Genomic DNA, 16,629 nt, shown 5'->3' with positions numbered 1-16,629 from the left:
GAAGACAATTTTACTTCATATATTTAAACTCCAACATTGCAATTAGTATTGATTTATAATTTTGTCCTTAAAGTAGCTTCATACTTTTGTTTGCCTTATTTGATTATAGGTTCTTATTATGGAGAAAAAGAATGACTAGAACTAGTCACATGGAAGAAAAAGTTGTGTATCATCACTTACATCCAAAAAACTTTGCTCAAAAAATGATATCATACTGTGAACATTTTTTTGATAGAATTTTTAAACATACAACTAAATATTTTCTCCATTCTTCAATTTACAGTCCCATTTACTTCCTCTTTAATCCCAAGTAAAGGTCACTAGAGGATAAAATAGATTTAATAGAGGGAATTTGGGGGATTAAAAAACCAAGAATTTTTAGCAATAAGGGAAATACATGGCGTTATGTACAGGCCATAACACTCCTAAAATGGCCTTGTGGGTTGTATATGGGCAAAATATATTCAGAGAAAAGATAAATTCACTTTTTCTTTCACTTTCAAGCTCCCCTTAGCATGAAGAGTTCACAAGTGTACAAGGCTGTGTGAGCCTTCAGAAATGAGATTTTGAATAACTGGCCAGGCCAAAGTCAGGTAGAGGAAAATTTACTAATCTTTTTGTTCGATGACTCTTTTCAATCTTAAGATGCTTAAAAAGCCACTGCAGGAAGCCACTATACAGTCCTGGAAGTCTGTCTCCAGACTTCTTATATATTGGAGAGAGAAATCTATTCTTCTCTTATTTAAGCCTGTGTTATTTTGGGTGCTCTGTCAATCACAGCGTATCTATTCTTATTAATACATTTATTCAGGATGTTCGAAGATAATATCACTGCAAACTCTTTGGACTATTCAGAACAGGAAGAATAGGGGTAAGTGTTAGTTGTGACCCAAACTCAATATATATAATATCATCTTCAGTATTTGAAATCTAGAGTTCTTCCCATTTTATGGGAAGGCAGAGAGACACAAAGGTACGTGTAAGTAATTTTTCCCTTCAATTTGTTGTAAATCCTATATTGAGAATAAACACAGGACTTCTACAGTGATAAGCAGCATTAAATCCAGGAATGGCCTCTTTCTTGCAGGGCAATTTTTATAAGAGACATTTTTATAACTTATAATAAGTTATAATAGGAATAATTTTATAACTTATTTCTACTCCATAGGTGAGACAAAGTTAGAACATATAATGAGGAAATCAATAATGAATTCAAAGATGAGATTTAGAAAATTTGCCTCAAAACTTTGCAAGGAGTTTGGTTTTGCTGGGCTGCAACAATGCTGGGGTGCTGTGGGTTATGGGAGATGGCACCTTCTCTACCAGACTTTGTAGCTCAGATTTTTCCCTGTGGGCCCTGAGGGTTGAATGTGGGGACAGGTTTTAACCAGACTTGATTTGTAGAGAGACTTTTATCATCATAACCTCTGATCCTGGAGAGAAGTGTGTGACTTTTTATGCCAGACAATCACTATTACTGCTTCTACTCACAGAAGGACATCTGTTTGGAAACCCTGGCCTGACAATCTTCATTCCAGTGCCTCTTCCAGATGTCATAAGGGTGACAGGTTTTGAGATAACATTCTCACCCAGCCACCTCTGAAGTTGGTGGGAATACTCATGTGAACTACTCAGGGAAGTCAGCAAGCCTTACCTCCCGGCAGGCGGCAGCATGCCACTGACAGCTCCCGTCCCCTTTCTGCGTTGGTCTCTAGCTCACTCCACCGAGTGCAAAAGCACCATCTGCGCTCTTCCTTCTATGATGAAGACAGATTCCATGGTAGTTGCAGTCTTGTGTGGATTTAAGGCACTGTTAATGCTGAGGAATTTTGCTCTATCAGATTTTTTTTTTTTTTTCCTGCTGGAATTAGAAGATCCAGCAGAAGTTTCTGTATTTGACCTCTGGCAAAGATACCTATTTCAGAATAAGAGAGGATTTTACAACTTATTTATTTAAAATAATTAATACCCAATTTTTGGTAACAAATGAAATAATCCAAAGATATACCAAAAAGTGTATAATTTCTTCACTCTACCTCCATTTCTATTTCTCTGAAATAACCAGTGTTAGCAGCTTAGAGTGTCCTTTTATATATTTTTCTAGATTCACAGAAACATATTTATGTATATTCATACATTTAGATTTGGTTTCGTTTGGTTTTTTAAACAAAATGAAATCATGTTATATACTTTTCCTCGCAACTTATTTGTTTCACTTAACAAATGCATCTATTGGCCATTTCTTTTTTTATTTTTATTATTAATTTTTTTTGAGACAGGATCTCACTCTATCGCCTAGGCTGGAGTGCAGTGGCACGATCATGGCTCATTGCAGCCTGAACTCCCGGGATCAAGTGATCCTCCTACCTCAGGCCCCCAAGTAGCTGGGACCACAGGCATATGCCACCACGCCAGGCTAATTTTTCTGTTTTTTGTAGAGATGGGGTTTTACCTTGTTGCCTAGGCTGGTCTGGAACTCCTGGGCTCACATGATCCTCCCACCTTGGCCTCCCAAAGTTCTGGGATTACAGGCGTGAGCCACCGCACCTGGCCTCCATTGGCCATTTTCTAAAGTTGAAAACTAATTTTTAGCATCCCTGTTTACCAGAAGATGTTAACTCAACACATTTATCAAGAAGAGCTACTACAGTTTCCTTTGGGATTTTACGAGCAACATGCAGTATACCTCCAGGACTTCAGTCATGTTTGTGGTTCTTAGAATTTGTGAGGCTTAGGTCTGGGATACTCCTGAAAAGAGCTGATAATTCCTGTGCCTGAGGCACAGGTGCCTTCAGTGAGTCCCAGCCTCTCACACCGTGATTTGGGGTTAAGGCCAGTGTAACCGTAACTGCACATCAAGCAGAACTTTATCTTAGTCAGTTTTGAGATTAAGTTTGCAATGACCTACTAGTTTGTTTTCAATGTTCTTCCTTTTTAATTGTGTCACTTAAAGCTTATCACTTGGGAGTTTGAAAATTGTTCTCCTCTTTCAACTATTTTAAAAGGAAAAGTTTCATCCCAGTGACTAAGTAGCTCTGTTAAATAGCTTAGAATCATTCAACTAGACAGTATGTTGCAAAGGCTGTGGATGAAATACCAAATGAGGATATTGACTTTTTAAAGTTCTCATCATAGGTGTTTGCCATCCCCATTAAGGCCATCTGATGGTGGCCTCAATTCCAAATCACCTCCACAGACATCTGTGAATTTATGAGTGTAGTGGATTGTGATATAAAATGATTTCTAACTGTGGGTCGTGGTCACTGCTCTAGAAAGAAGTGAGCCACGGCATGGTGTCAAAAGTCTCCACAAATAAAAACATAGAAAAACCCGTCAACCAAGAAAACTATGTTTAATAGAACTGATGCAGTAAGGTAGACCATCACTTAGACAAGTTCATAGTAGTATCTCAGAAGAAGGAAGGCAGGGAAAGATATTTAAAGGGAGTTAGTGCTGGACTGTAATGTAAACCATGGGCTGTGGTGATCATGATGTGTCAGTGATGTTCATTGGTTGTGACAAATGTACCACTTGGGTGTGGGATGTCCATAGTGTGGGGGAGGCCGTGTCTGTGGCATGGGACAGGGTATATGAGAATCTTCTGTAATTTCCACTCAATTTTGCTGTGAACCTTAAACTGCTCTAAAAATAAAGTTTAAAGTTTATTAATTAAAATAAAAAAAAAACAGGGTTTTGTAAGGCAGGGCAGGTATTGGGCAGAGTATGCACTGGGCAAAGTTATGAGAAGTGGTTTTGGATTATGAGCCCTGCAAGGTGAGGTCTTGAAGGAAGCCGTTGGATTTGAGAAGTAAGCAATTTTAGTTGTTCTCCAGTTTTCTCTTCCTAGAGGAAGTATTTTCTGTGGCACCCAGCAAGATTACTTTTATTTGATCTCAGTATTTTTTAACATGGAGACAGGAAATTTGTCTCATTTCTCAGTGGGTTTCACCAGCTCTTTTCTGAGGCAACATCTTCAGGAAAGTCACGGCCCTAAATCTCATAGATAAATGCTGGCCAATTGCTGATTATGCTGTGGCAACTTTAAGTAACTTTGAAGAATGTTGGCCCCCAGGGAGTGTCAGGAACCATTGAGAGCAAGAGTGTGATTCTTTGCCATTTTTAATAGCTGTCAGTTGGCCTCTGCCCTTTAGGAGTTGTTTAGATTGGCAACTGTGGTGCGTTGGCTCAGTGCCTAGGAAAACTTTGGAATCTTCCACTAAAATGGAGTTAACCAGACTTTGAAAGGCTGGGACTCCCTAGAGCTACCTGGTGGTGGTGGAAATAAAACCCTGGGAGTTGGGCTTTCTTTTTCATGATCATCCACTTTACCTGTACCAGCTTCTGAACACACTGTTTGATATATTAGTTTCAGGACACCTAGGGACCACAGTGCTGGACTAGAAAGGAACACTTGAGCACCACTGGTCATTATCAATGGGAAAAGATTGTATCCTGAGAGAATAGTGGTCAGTAACTAAACGTGTTAGAAAACCTCTGATAGCTGAACTCCAGACTATTTTTACCATCATTTCTTTGTCTTTTGTTTTTCTCTGTGTTGCAATGTAACCCCAGGGTCCTGACTTAGAAAGTTGTACTTACGTCCGGGCGCAGTGGCTTACGCCTATAATCCTAGCGCTTTGGGAGGCTGAGGTGGGCAGATCACGAGGCCAGGAGTTTGAGACCAGCCTGACCAATATGGTGAAACCTTGTCTCTACTAAAAATACAAAAATTAGCCAGGCATGGTGGCATGCGCCTCTAGTCCCAGCTACTCAGGAGGCTGAGGCAGAAGAATCGCTTGAACCCGGGAGGCAGAGGTTGCAGTGAGCTGAGATCTTGCCACTGCACGCCAGCCTGGGCGACAGAGGGAGATTCCATCTCAAAAAAAAAAAAAAAAAAAAAAAAAATTTAGTTGTACTTACCACTCTCTTTCTTTTTTTTTTTTTTTTTTTTGAGATGGAGTCTTGCTCTGTCACCCAGGCTGGTATGCAGTGGCGCAATCTCGGCTAACTGCAAGCTCCGCCTCCCGGGTTCACGCCATTCTCCTACCTCAGCCTCCCCAGCAGCTGGGACTACAGGCGCCCACCACCACGCTCGGCTAATTTTTTTGTATTTTTAGTGGAGACGGGGTTTCACCGTGTTAGCCAGAATGGTCTCAATCTCCTGACCTTGTGATCCGCCCGCCTCAGCCTCCCAAAGTGCTGGGATTATGGGCGTGAGCCACTGCACCTGGCCACCACTCTCTTTCTTTGCCAGTCTTTTCACTTCTTCTATTTCTAAGTAAAAACTACAGAGCAAACCTAAATTCATATTTAACATGAAGCCCCAGAGGGCAAACCCCAGTCCAAGAACCAGATTACTTGTAAACACACAGATAATCCCTTGCTGGTCTAGGGTCTTTCTGTTTACTGTTTAAGCCGTGAAATGGAACGTCTACTCAGTGTGATGGTTTTCACACTGGAGAAACACACACACACACAACCTTACACATAACCAGTGCAGAATTTCCAACTTACCTTTTGAAAACCAAACAAATACTCTTTTCAGTGGGTTTGTTTGTTTGTGGTTTTGTTTCTTTTAAAACTACATTCAGGCTGGGCATGGTGGCTCACACCTATAATTCCAACACTTTAGGGGGCTGAAGTGGGAGGATCACTTGAGGCCAGGAGCTGGACACCAGACTGGGCAACACAGTCGGATCCCATCTCTACAAAAACAAATGGAAAAAAAACAAACCAAAAAAACCTACAGATATTTGTCTGACACTATTTACAGTAACTCCTAAACCAATCCAGTCTTCAGAGCCTGGGTGCAATAATAGGGCCTGTAGCTGAATGACTGACAGAAAAGACTGGTTGATGATTTCTTTGCACAGTTGTTTGCTCAGAGGAACATGTATTTCTTATTTTTTGTTGTTAAGGAGAAGGTAATTTGCCGGGCCTGTGGTACAGGAAATCCTGCTCACCTGAGATACTGTGTCACCTGTGAGGGGGCCCTGCCTTCATCACAAGAGGTAGGTTGATTGCATGTGCCAATCCTATGTAGTGGCTACACTGTCAATGTTAATAGAGAAACAGAATCTGCCGAGGGGGTTGGGGAGAGAGACCAAAAAAAGCTTCTCGTGGTAAACTGAAAGCAAGATTTCCATATGTGGGGAGAACTTTATATCAATACAAATTGTTTTCAAAGTCTTAACTTCAAGAGGATTCAGTAAAATCAATAATTTCTTATGATTTTGTTTAATAACTTTGCATGGGAGGCTGGCATTAGCCTGTGGGGAAGTGAACTTGTTCACATTTCATTTACAGACAGGTATGTCTTTGTCGTCCCCTCCACCTTCCCACACCCCATAGTCCATTGTCTTCGTTGACTCTGTATGCACACTGCTTTTTGAAATTGAGAACATTGTAGCCACCTATTTCTTGGGTTTCCTGCCAGCCTATTTTGAATGTTGAAGTGAAGGATTAGGAGTATATGCACTTTAAATACAGTGATGATCTATTTTATGTTTATAAAACGTTTCTGATGAAAATTAAAATTACTTCCAGGTGACTCTTGCTTTGTACCGGAAGAAGCTGGCACTTACTAGCCAACTTGCTTCTTTTGGGTTGCTGTGTATGCTTCTGATTGTTTGTGGGGTTTGTTCTCATCTCAGACAGATTCCTCATGAAACTGGACAATGTGGTTGGTATGGTCTACAGCAGCGGTCCCCAGGCTTTTTGGCACAAGGGACCAGTTTTGTAGAAGACAATTTTTCCACGGACCTGGTTGGGGCATGGATTCAGGATGAAACTGCTCCTCCTCAGATCATCAAGTCATGAGTTAGATTCTTATAAGGAACGCGCAACCTAGATCCCTCACATGCACAGTTCACAATAGGGTTTGCGCTCCTATGAGAATCGAATGCTGCTGCTGATCTGATAGGAGGTGGAGCACTCACCTCCTGCTGTGCGGCCGACTTCCTAACAAGCCAGGGATGAGTACAGTCCATGGCCCAGGGGTTGGGGACCCCTGATCTACCTGATTGGTATCAAATGGGTATGTACTAGTTTCCTAAGCACCATCAACTAGGTGGCTAACAATGACAGAAATCTATTGTCTTACAGCTCTGGAGACTAGAAGTCTAAAATCAAGGTGTTGGCAGGGCCACACTCCCTCTGAAGGTGCTAGGGAATGAACTGTTTCATCTTCTCTCCCAGCTTCTGGTAGCCTCAAGCTTCCCTTGGCTTCTAGATGCAGCACTCCAGTCTCTGCCTTTGCCATTCCGTGGAGCTCTCCCTCTGTGTCTGCCTGTGTGTGTATGCCACTGTGTCCAGATTTCCCTTTTTCATAAGGACACCAGTCACACTGGATTAGGGCCCACCCTAATGACCACATTTTAACTTGATTACTTCTGTACAGACCTTTTTCCAAATAAGGTCCCATTCTGAGGTACTGGGAGTTAGGACTTCAATTTATCTTTTTCTGGGTAGACAGAATTCAACCTATAGCCGTGGAGTTGGACAAGATACCTTTTTTTTTTTTTTTTTTTTGAGATGGAGTCTCACTCTGTCACCCAGGCTGGGGTGCAGTGGTGCAGTCTTGGCTCACTGCAACCTCCGCCTCCCTGGTTCAAGCGATTCAACTGCCTCAGCCTCCTGAGTAGCTGGGATTACAGGCACATGCCATCACGCCTGGCTAATTTTTGTATTTTTAGTAGAAACGGGGTTTCACCATGTTGGCCAGGCTAGTCTCAAACGCCTGACCTCGTGATCCGCCCAACTCGGCCCCCCAAAGTGCTGGGATTACAGGCTTGCGCCACTGCGCCCTCTGACAAGATACCTTTTAATGTTGTCTAATCATGGACAGTCTAAGAGTAGTTGATTTGAGGGAACTCCTTTTGTTTCCAGCTTTATTGAGATATAATTTATATGCAATAAAATTCACCTATTTTAATTGTACAGTTTGATGAATGTTGGTAATTATATACAGCCATTTTAACCACTACCACAATGAAGATATTTAACAGTTCTATTTACCCTGAAAAGTTTTCTCATTCTTCTTACTAGTTGAGCCACTTCCCTGGTTACCAGACCCAAAAAATACAGATCCGTTTTGACACTATGATTTTGTCTTTTATGGAAGTATGTAGTTTTTTGTGAGTGCTTCATTTCCTTCACTTAGCAGAATGTTTTTGAGGTTCGTTCATGTTGTTGCATGTATTGTTTTTTTTTTTTCATTTTGATTGTTGAGTACTATTCCTCAGTATGGATTTACTGGTTGATTCATCCACAGGTACTCATGCTGTTTCCAGTGCTGGCACACTATGAATAATGCTGCATTACATGCAAATCTCTGTGTGGGCATAGTTTTCATTTTCCTTAGGTAAATACCTAGGAGTAGGATTGCTGGGTCCTATTTAAGCACATGTTTAATTTTATAAGATACTGCCCTATATGAAACTGGAACCTTCATATATTGCTGATAGGAACACAAGTGGTATACATTCATATCTTGCTGGCATAGCACTTGTGTTTCTACTAGCAATATATAAAAGTTCCAGTTTCTCTACATTATCTGCAACACTTGATATCACCTGTCATTTTTTTCTTTTCTTTCTTTTTTTTTTTTTTTTTTTGGTTGTTGTTATTGAGACGGAGTCTTGCTCTGTCGCCCAGGCTGGAGTGCAGTGGCACAATCTCGGGTCACTGCAACCTTCACCTTCTGGGTTCAAGCCATTCTCCTGCTTCAGCTTCCCAAGTAGCTGGGACTACAGGCGCCTGCCACCATGCCTGGCTAATTTTTTTGTTGTATTTTTAGTAGAGATGGGGTTTCACCGTATTGGCCAGGCTGGTTTTGAACTCCTGACCTCAGGTGATCTGCCCGCCTTGGCCTCCCAAAGTGCTGGGATTACAGGCATGAGCCACCGCGCCCGGCCGGTATCACCAATCATTTTAATCATGATATTCCCTTTTTACCATTTTAATGTATGTAGGATCTATTCCCCTCTTTCATGCCTGATACTCGTAATATGTGTGTTCTTTCTTTGTCATTCCTTCTCTCTCTGTCTGGCTTGTAAATTTTACTGATCTTTTCAAAGAACTAGCTTCTGGTTCATTCATTTGCTCTATTTTTTTGAATCCTATTTTTTTTATTTTGCTCTTTATTACTGTATTCCCTTTTCTTTGGGTTTAATCTGATTTTCTTTTTCTAATTTTTAAGGTGAGAACTCAAATTATTCATTTCAAATTTTTCTTATTTTCTAACACAAACTATAAATTTCTAAGAACTTCTTTAGCAGCATCCCTATGTATTTTCGTTATAATTCAGTTTAAAACATTTTCTCATTTATCAATGATTTCTTCTTTGACCTATGACTTATTTATTTGATTCCAAAACATATGAGCTTTCTCTGTTTATTTTACTCTTATTGAGGTCAAATTTAATTCCATTAATGGTCAGAGAGCACACTCTGTATAATTTCAGTTATTTTAAATTAATGAGGTTTATTTTATGGCCCAGCATCTAACTTGGAAAACATACCAGGTGCATTTGAAAAGAATGTGTGTTCTGTCATTGTTGAGTTGAGTATTCTATAAATATCAATTAAATCAATGTGGAATGTTGCACAGATATTATATATCTTTGCTTATTTTTGTCTAGTTTTTCTAGCAAATAATGAAAACGGGGTATTGGAAAGCTCCAACTATAGGAAGTGAAAGACTTGTACATTAAAAACTATAAAACATTGATGAAGGAAATTGAAGAACACACAAATACAGTCATGCATCACTTAATGACAGGGAAACATTCTGAGAAATGCATTGTTAGGTTGTTTCATTGTTGTGTTAGCATCATGGCATGTACAGTACTTTCACAAACCTAGATGGTATAGCCTACTGCATACCTAGGCTATCTGGTGTAGCCTATTCCTCCCAGGTTGCAAACTTTACTCAGTGTTCTAGACACTTGTAATACAAATTACAAGGTGATAGAGGTTTTTGGCTTCTATAAAATATGATGGGGCCCACTGTCATATGTGGAGTTCATCATTGACCAAAATATCATTATGTGGTACATGACTATAAATGGAAAGATATCCCATGTTCATGGACTGGAGGAATTAATATTGTTAAAAAGTCCATAATACCTAAAGAGAGATCTACAGGTTGAATGCAATCCCTATCAAAATTTTGCTGACATTTTTCACAGAAATAGAAAAAAATCTTAAAATTTGTATGGAACCACAAAAGACCCTGAATAGCCAAAGCAATTTTGAGAAAAAAAAAAAAAAAGAACAAAGCCAGAGATATCACACTTCCTGAGCTACTATAAAGCTATTCGGGCTGAGTATCAGTTATCTGAAATGGTTGGGACCAGAAGTATTTGGATTTTAGGTTTTCTGGACTTTGGAATATTTATGTATTTATAATAAGATATCTTGATGATGGGACCCAAGTCTAAACATGAAATTCTTTATGTTTCTTATACACGTTATACAAATGGCCTGAAGGTAATTTTATATAATATTTTAAATAATATATATAGTGCATGAAACAAAGTTTTGACTGCATTTCAACTGTGACCCATCACATAGGTCAGTTTGGATTTAGGAGCATTTTAGATTTTAGGTTTTAAGATTAGAGATGTTCAGCATATAGTAATCAGAACAGCATGGTACTAGCATAAAAACAGGCATGTAGATCAATGGACAAGAATAGAGAGCCCAGAAATAAATTCATGCATCTACCATCAATTGATTTTCAACAAAGGTGCCAAGAACACACAATGGGGAAAGGATAGTCTCTTCAATAAGTGGTTTTGGGAAAACTGGATATTTACATGCAGAAGAATGAAATTAGATCCTTATCTCACACTATATACTAAAATCAATACAAAATGGATTAAACTGAAAAACTTCCATCAGAAAACATAGGGAAAAAGCTCATGACATTAGTCTGGGCAATGATTTTTTTGGATATGAACCCCAAAGCACCGGCAACAAAAGCAAAAAATAGACAAATAGAACTACATCAAACTAAAAAGCTTCTGCACAGCAAAGGAAACAATGAACAGAGTTAAGAGACAACCTACAGAATGGAAGAAAATATGTTCAAACCATACATCTGATAAGGGATTAATATCCAGTACGTATAAGGAACTCAAACAACTCAATAGTAAGTAAACAAATAACCTTATTTAAAAATGGGCAAAGGGAGCAGTCCTGCATGGTTTCTGCTAGCAGAAGCTGCATGGTAGGGCAACCTCCTGTGCTCTGGGGCCAGATGATGCTCCAGGGTGGACGAGGCACCTGCAAATTCAGCTGAGCATTGCAGGCCACCCAGGGAGAGATTTTTTCGAAAGCCTATGGGACATACCATTATTCCTGGATGCGTAGTACATTTAAGATGCCTGACAGCATGAAAAGTACTTGGAATAAGTGCAGGATGTCACCTGGAATCAGAGTCCTAAGTGATCTGGACTTTCCTTAATTCTAAATATGGCATTCTTCATTTCAAGATGCCTTTGCGCTTCTGATAAATGCAAACTGACAACCCTCAAGGCCACAATGGAGGGGAAATAGTTGGTACTTAAAGCCTAGAAGACTGCCCTTAACAAAGTAAAGTCCCTGATTGGCATTTGAAATGCTGAGACAGTTGCTGTGGAGGAGACATTTTTCTTATCCCACCAAATACCACTTTGTGGTTCTTATTTTTTCCCTAGTCACCTCTGTTTTAAGGATTCATCGAAAGCCCAAATCTGTAAGCGTCACATATGTGGAGCTTGTTGGAGAGAATCCTAGTAGTCATATTAATTGCACCAAAGTTTTACAGGGGGATGTAGATGAAATCCAAAAGGTAAAACTTGAGATGCTAACAGTGAAATTTACAAAGTGCCCTTGATGTATACCTGATGACTTTATAAACATGACCAGTTATGTACTTCTTCATGTACTTCTTTCAGCAAGAGATGCAGATATATTGTAGAACCTCTTAAGAAGGAAGAGGTGAGGTTTCCAATAGCATATTCTATACTGGTTCATTATAAAATTGAAATGCTTGACAGGCTCCGGAGAGCCATCTACATGCCTCAGAATTTCTATTGCATTCATGTGGACAAAAAAATCAGCAGATTCCTTTTTAGCTGCAGTGATGGGCATTGTGTCATTTCAGTAACATCTCTGTGGCCTGTCAGTTGGAGAGTCTGGTTTATGCCTTGTGGAATCGGGTTCTGGCTGACCTCAGCTGCGTGAGGGACTTCTGCACAGTGAGTGCAGACTGGAAGTACTTAATACATGTTTGTAGTATGGATTTTCCTATTAAAACCAACCTAAAATTGTCAGGAAGCTCAAGTTGTTAATGGGTGAAGACAATCTCAAAGCCAAGAGGATGCCATCCAATAAAGAAGAAAGGTGGAAAAAGTGGTATACAGATATTAATGGAAAGCTGACACACATGGGGACTGTCAAAGGGCATCCTCCGCTGGAAGCACCCATTTTTTCAGGCAGTGCCTATTTTGTGGTCAGTAGGGAGTATGTGGGGCATGTGCTAGAGGATGAAAAAACCCAAAAGTTTATGGAGTGGGTGCGAGGCACAGACAGCCCAGATAAGTATCTCTAGGCCATCATCCAAAAGATCGCTGAAGTCCCTGGCTCATTCGCCGTAAACCATAAGTACAAGTTGTCTGGAATGCATGCTGTTGCTAGGTTTATCAAGTGGCAGTACTCTGAGGATGATGTTTTCAAGGGTGCTCCCTACCCACCGTGCAGTGGGATCTCCATGCACTCAGCATGCATTTTCAGAGCCAGCAACTTGAACTGGATGCTGTGTAAACACCTATGGGTGCAAGCCCATACGTTTGACATGGATGTTGACCTCCTTGCCACCTAGTGTTTGGATGAGCATCTGAGGCATAAAGCTTTGGAAACTTTAAAACACTGACCGTTATTAGCAATTTTGGGAATAAGAAGAAGGATGCACAAAATGCCCGCTATCTCATTCCTCTTCCTTGTCAATAAGCATCAGAAAAGTTGTTTGGGGTCCTGTTTGGGGCAGGGACTTTAAGTCTTCATGTCAGAGAAGCTGCATGTTTTCTGCAGAGTACAATTGGCTAGAAAGGTGTTATAATTTATACTTTAAACAATTATAAGGGCTTGTAAGGGAATTAAGAGGAAAAAAACAAAAAGATAAAGCTGTTGTTTTTTTTTTGTATTTACACCAATGTTTATTTTTACCATTTCTGATGTTCTTTACTCTTCTCTGTGGACCTGAGTTTCTGTCTGGTATCATATCCCTTCACACAGAAGAACTCACTTTATCACTTCTTAGAGTGCAGTTCTGCTGGCAGTGATTTCTCTTGGTTCTCTTTTACCTGAAAATGTCTTTATTTCAACTTCATTCTCAAAGAGTATTTTTGATGGATGTATAATTCTGGGCTGACAGTTATTTTCTTTCCGAACTTTAAAGCTGTTCCACACTCTTCTGACCTCCATGCTTTCTGCTCAAAAGTCAAATGTAAATCAAGTTGACATTTTCACGTACGGGATGTGTCATTTTTCTCTTGCTGCTTTTAAGATTTGCTCTTTATTGTTGGTTTTCAGCAGTTTGGCTATAATGTGCTTTAGTGTGAAGTTATTCTGGTTGGTGTTCATTTAGAATCTTGTAGCTGTAAATTTCTGTCTTTCATCAGATTTGGGAATTGTTTGGCCATGATTTCTTTATTTTCCTACTCCACTCATTTTCTACTCTCCATCTGGAAGTCCATGTACACGCCTGTTGAATTGTTTGATATTATCTAATAAGTCTCTGAGGTTCTGTTCATTTTTTTTTTTTTGAGATGGAGTCTCGCTCTGTCATCCAGGCTGGAGTGCAGTGGCACAATCTCAGCTCACTGCAACCTCTGCCTCCCAGGTTCAAGCGATTCTCCTGCCTCAGCCTCCCGAGTAGCTGGAATTACAGGTGTGCACCACCAAGCCTGGCTAATTTTTGTATTTTCAGTAGAAACGAGGTTTTACCATGTTGGCCAGGCTGGTTTCATACTCCTGACCTCAAGCGATCCACCTGTCTTGGCCTCCCAAAGTGCTGAGATTACAGGCATGAGCCACCGTGCCAGGCCTGTTCATTTTTTAAAAATCTTTTTTTCTCTTCACATTATATGATTTCTGTTGATCTATCCTCCAGTTCACTTACACTTTCCTTTACCATCTCCTTTAGCTATTCAGTCCATCTAGTAAATATTTTATTTTAAATATTATCTTTTTCTATTCCAGAATTCTCACTTGTTTCTCTTTTTATTGTTTCTATTTCTTTGCTGAGATTTCCTCTTTTTATTCATTGTGGACAGAATATGTTTTAAATTTCTAGTTTGCTTCTTTCAACATCTGATTCATCTTAGGATCAATTTTGTGTGTGAAGCGCTAGTTCTAGTTCGTTTCAGGTAACACATTCCCCAAAAGCAAGCATATGTATCATTGCCTACTGAAACAAAGCAAACAAACAACAACAAAATCCCCAGAGTAACAGAATCTAGAAAGTACCACAGCTGAACATTCATAATGCTAGGGTACAATTTAAAATTCCTCAACATACTGAATACCAAGAAAAAAATTTGAGGGGAGGAGGGACAGAAAGTTTGGTCTCCATTCAGATATTTTGTCTTTAGCTGAACTGCTTCAAGCCTATTCTGTACATATGTTGTTCAAGGATTGGTAAGAGATCTGAATACACAGAGAAGATCTCCTCTCTCTCTTGTTTCTTTCTGGGAGCTCCCTGCCTCTTCAGCAGCCAAATATTCCCCAGCTTCAGTTTTCTGGTTCTCTTGGCCAGAAATACCGCCTTGTGCCCACCACTCCACATGTGCTATGTAGACTACCCTTAGCTCCAGGCAGGCTGAAAACTGTGACGATGGGAACTGACTTTGTATAACTGCCCTCCTGCTTATATGTACTTGCTGCAACTCTACCTGCTTCTGTTCGTTCTCCACTGCCTTCATGTATTATCAGCAGATTTTTTTTTTTTTTTTTTTTTTTTTGAGACAGAGTCATGCTCTGTCACCCAGGCTGGAGTACAGTGGCATGATCTCGGCTCACTGCAACCTCTGCCTCCTGGGTTCAAGTGATTCTCCTGCCTCAGCTTCCCAAGTAGCTGGGATTACAGGCGTGTGCCACCACGCCCGGCTAATGTTTGTATTTTTAGTAGAGATGGTGTTTCACCATGTTGGCCAGGCTGGTCTCGAACTCCTGACCTCCAGTGACCCACTCGCCTCGGCCTCCCAGAGTGCTGGGATTACAGGTGTGAGCCACCGCACCTGGCCTATTATCAGCAGATTTTATAGTTGTTTTTTGTGTGGGAGTCATTTATTATGGTCTTACGCTATCATTACCAAAAGGAAAAATCTGTAGTTTTTTTTTTAAAAAAAGATGATTTCTGTTACATACGATGTGTTTCTTTTTCAGAACTGAGACTAAAAACAAACTAATGAGGTGTTGAATTTCATCAGAAAACACATCTATTTCCACATCAAAGCTGATGTAATTTTAGGGTTGTCTTTTGTTGAGAGTTGTTTATTAATATGGTTTTAGACTTGATATCACTCTCTCATAAAATGACACTCTATAATTTTTTCCAAGGCACCAGAGAGAGTAATAGTGAGATTGGGAAAGCATAAAAATAGAAAACAGTGCAACTTCTGGAATTCTTGAAATATTCTTACAGATAGATTTCAGTAAATTGCCAGCAAAAGATTTTCTCAGACATCCTTTCCTCAGGCATTCAGGACTTCTTATGTAAATAATAAAACCATTTAAATTGATTTTATTAACTGTCAGTGATGTAACTGTTTCTGGGTCTCATCTGTCAACAAAACTATTTTCAGAACAATCCTAAAATTGAATTTGTTCTAAAAATTGTATTTCTATCTGAATGGTATATCAGAGCTTAGATGCCACAAGATAATACTTATCTCTGTAGTCCATAGAAGTAACAATGCATGTTCATTCTGATAGCTTTATGTCTTTTCTTTGTTTAGCAGCATTAATATGATGGGGTAAGATAACTTTTCTTTCTCTTCTTTTTTTTTTTTTTTTTTTTTTTTTTTTTATCAGTAAGACTACCAGAAAGATAACTTTTCTTTTTTAAAGCAATGTTATATTTAAAAGCCACTTGAACAGTCATTACATTTCAATGAAAAGTCTGAAGGCTTTGTATTTAGAAACCAAGGTCAGCAACCTTTATGCCAAAATCCTGTTTTAAGAATAGGATAATTGAAATGTAAGTTCTGAAGCAAAAGTTTGCAGAGAATTTCTCTTTGATTTACCTGAAGGAGTTTCCCTCTAATTGCACAGAAATGAAGGCAAGCGCACACAAAGAGGCCCTCTGTTCTCGGCTGTCTGTGAATGCTGGGGGCTGATGTGGCCTCTCTTAGGTAGGTTTCTATTCTAGATAACAGAGCAGTCCCTGAAGCAAAACAGGATAGAGCTGGGCAGATAGAGTGAACTAAAATGTGTGTCTTTAGGGAAAAGTGCCCTTAGCAAATGTTTTCCCTGGTGTGCGAGTTCTTAGTATTGTGCCTGACATATGTGGTAATACACATTCAGTTACCAATTGAATCAGTCATTCACTGACTCAGTAAAACCTTTTGAATGACTCCCATAT

The 16,629-nt window shown here is 39.7% G+C and overlaps 1 protein-coding gene and 1 pseudogene across 13 annotated transcripts in view; both read left to right on the top strand.

Annotated features, from left to right (window-relative positions):
• Positions 1–16,629, top strand: part of DZANK1 (double zinc ribbon and ankyrin repeat domains 1) — an 84,656-nt gene that overhangs the window by 34,783 nt on the left and 33,244 nt on the right. For 12 of the 13 annotated variants that reach the window (XM_063659400.1, XM_054468168.2, XM_054468167.2 and 9 more), the window contains one exon: positions 5,919–6,011. The exons of the other annotated variant lie outside the window; for it this stretch is intronic. In XM_063659400.1, coding sequence (XP_063515470.1) covers positions 5,919–6,011 — 93 coding nt within the window. The remainder of the gene's footprint in view (positions 1–5,918; positions 6,012–16,629) is intronic. 13 annotated transcript variants of the gene reach the window in all.
• On the top strand, positions 11,528–13,067 carry LOC129022045 (beta-1,3-galactosyl-O-glycosyl-glycoprotein beta-1,6-N-acetylglucosaminyltransferase-like; annotated as a pseudogene).

The sequence above is a fragment of the Pongo pygmaeus genome, chromosome 21 (assembly GCF_028885625.2).
Source record: "Pongo pygmaeus isolate AG05252 chromosome 21, NHGRI_mPonPyg2-v2.0_pri, whole genome shotgun sequence".
Taxonomy (NCBI): Eukaryota; Metazoa; Chordata; class Mammalia; order Primates; family Hominidae; genus Pongo; species Pongo pygmaeus.
This window is presented reverse-complemented; position numbering and strand designations above follow the sequence as displayed.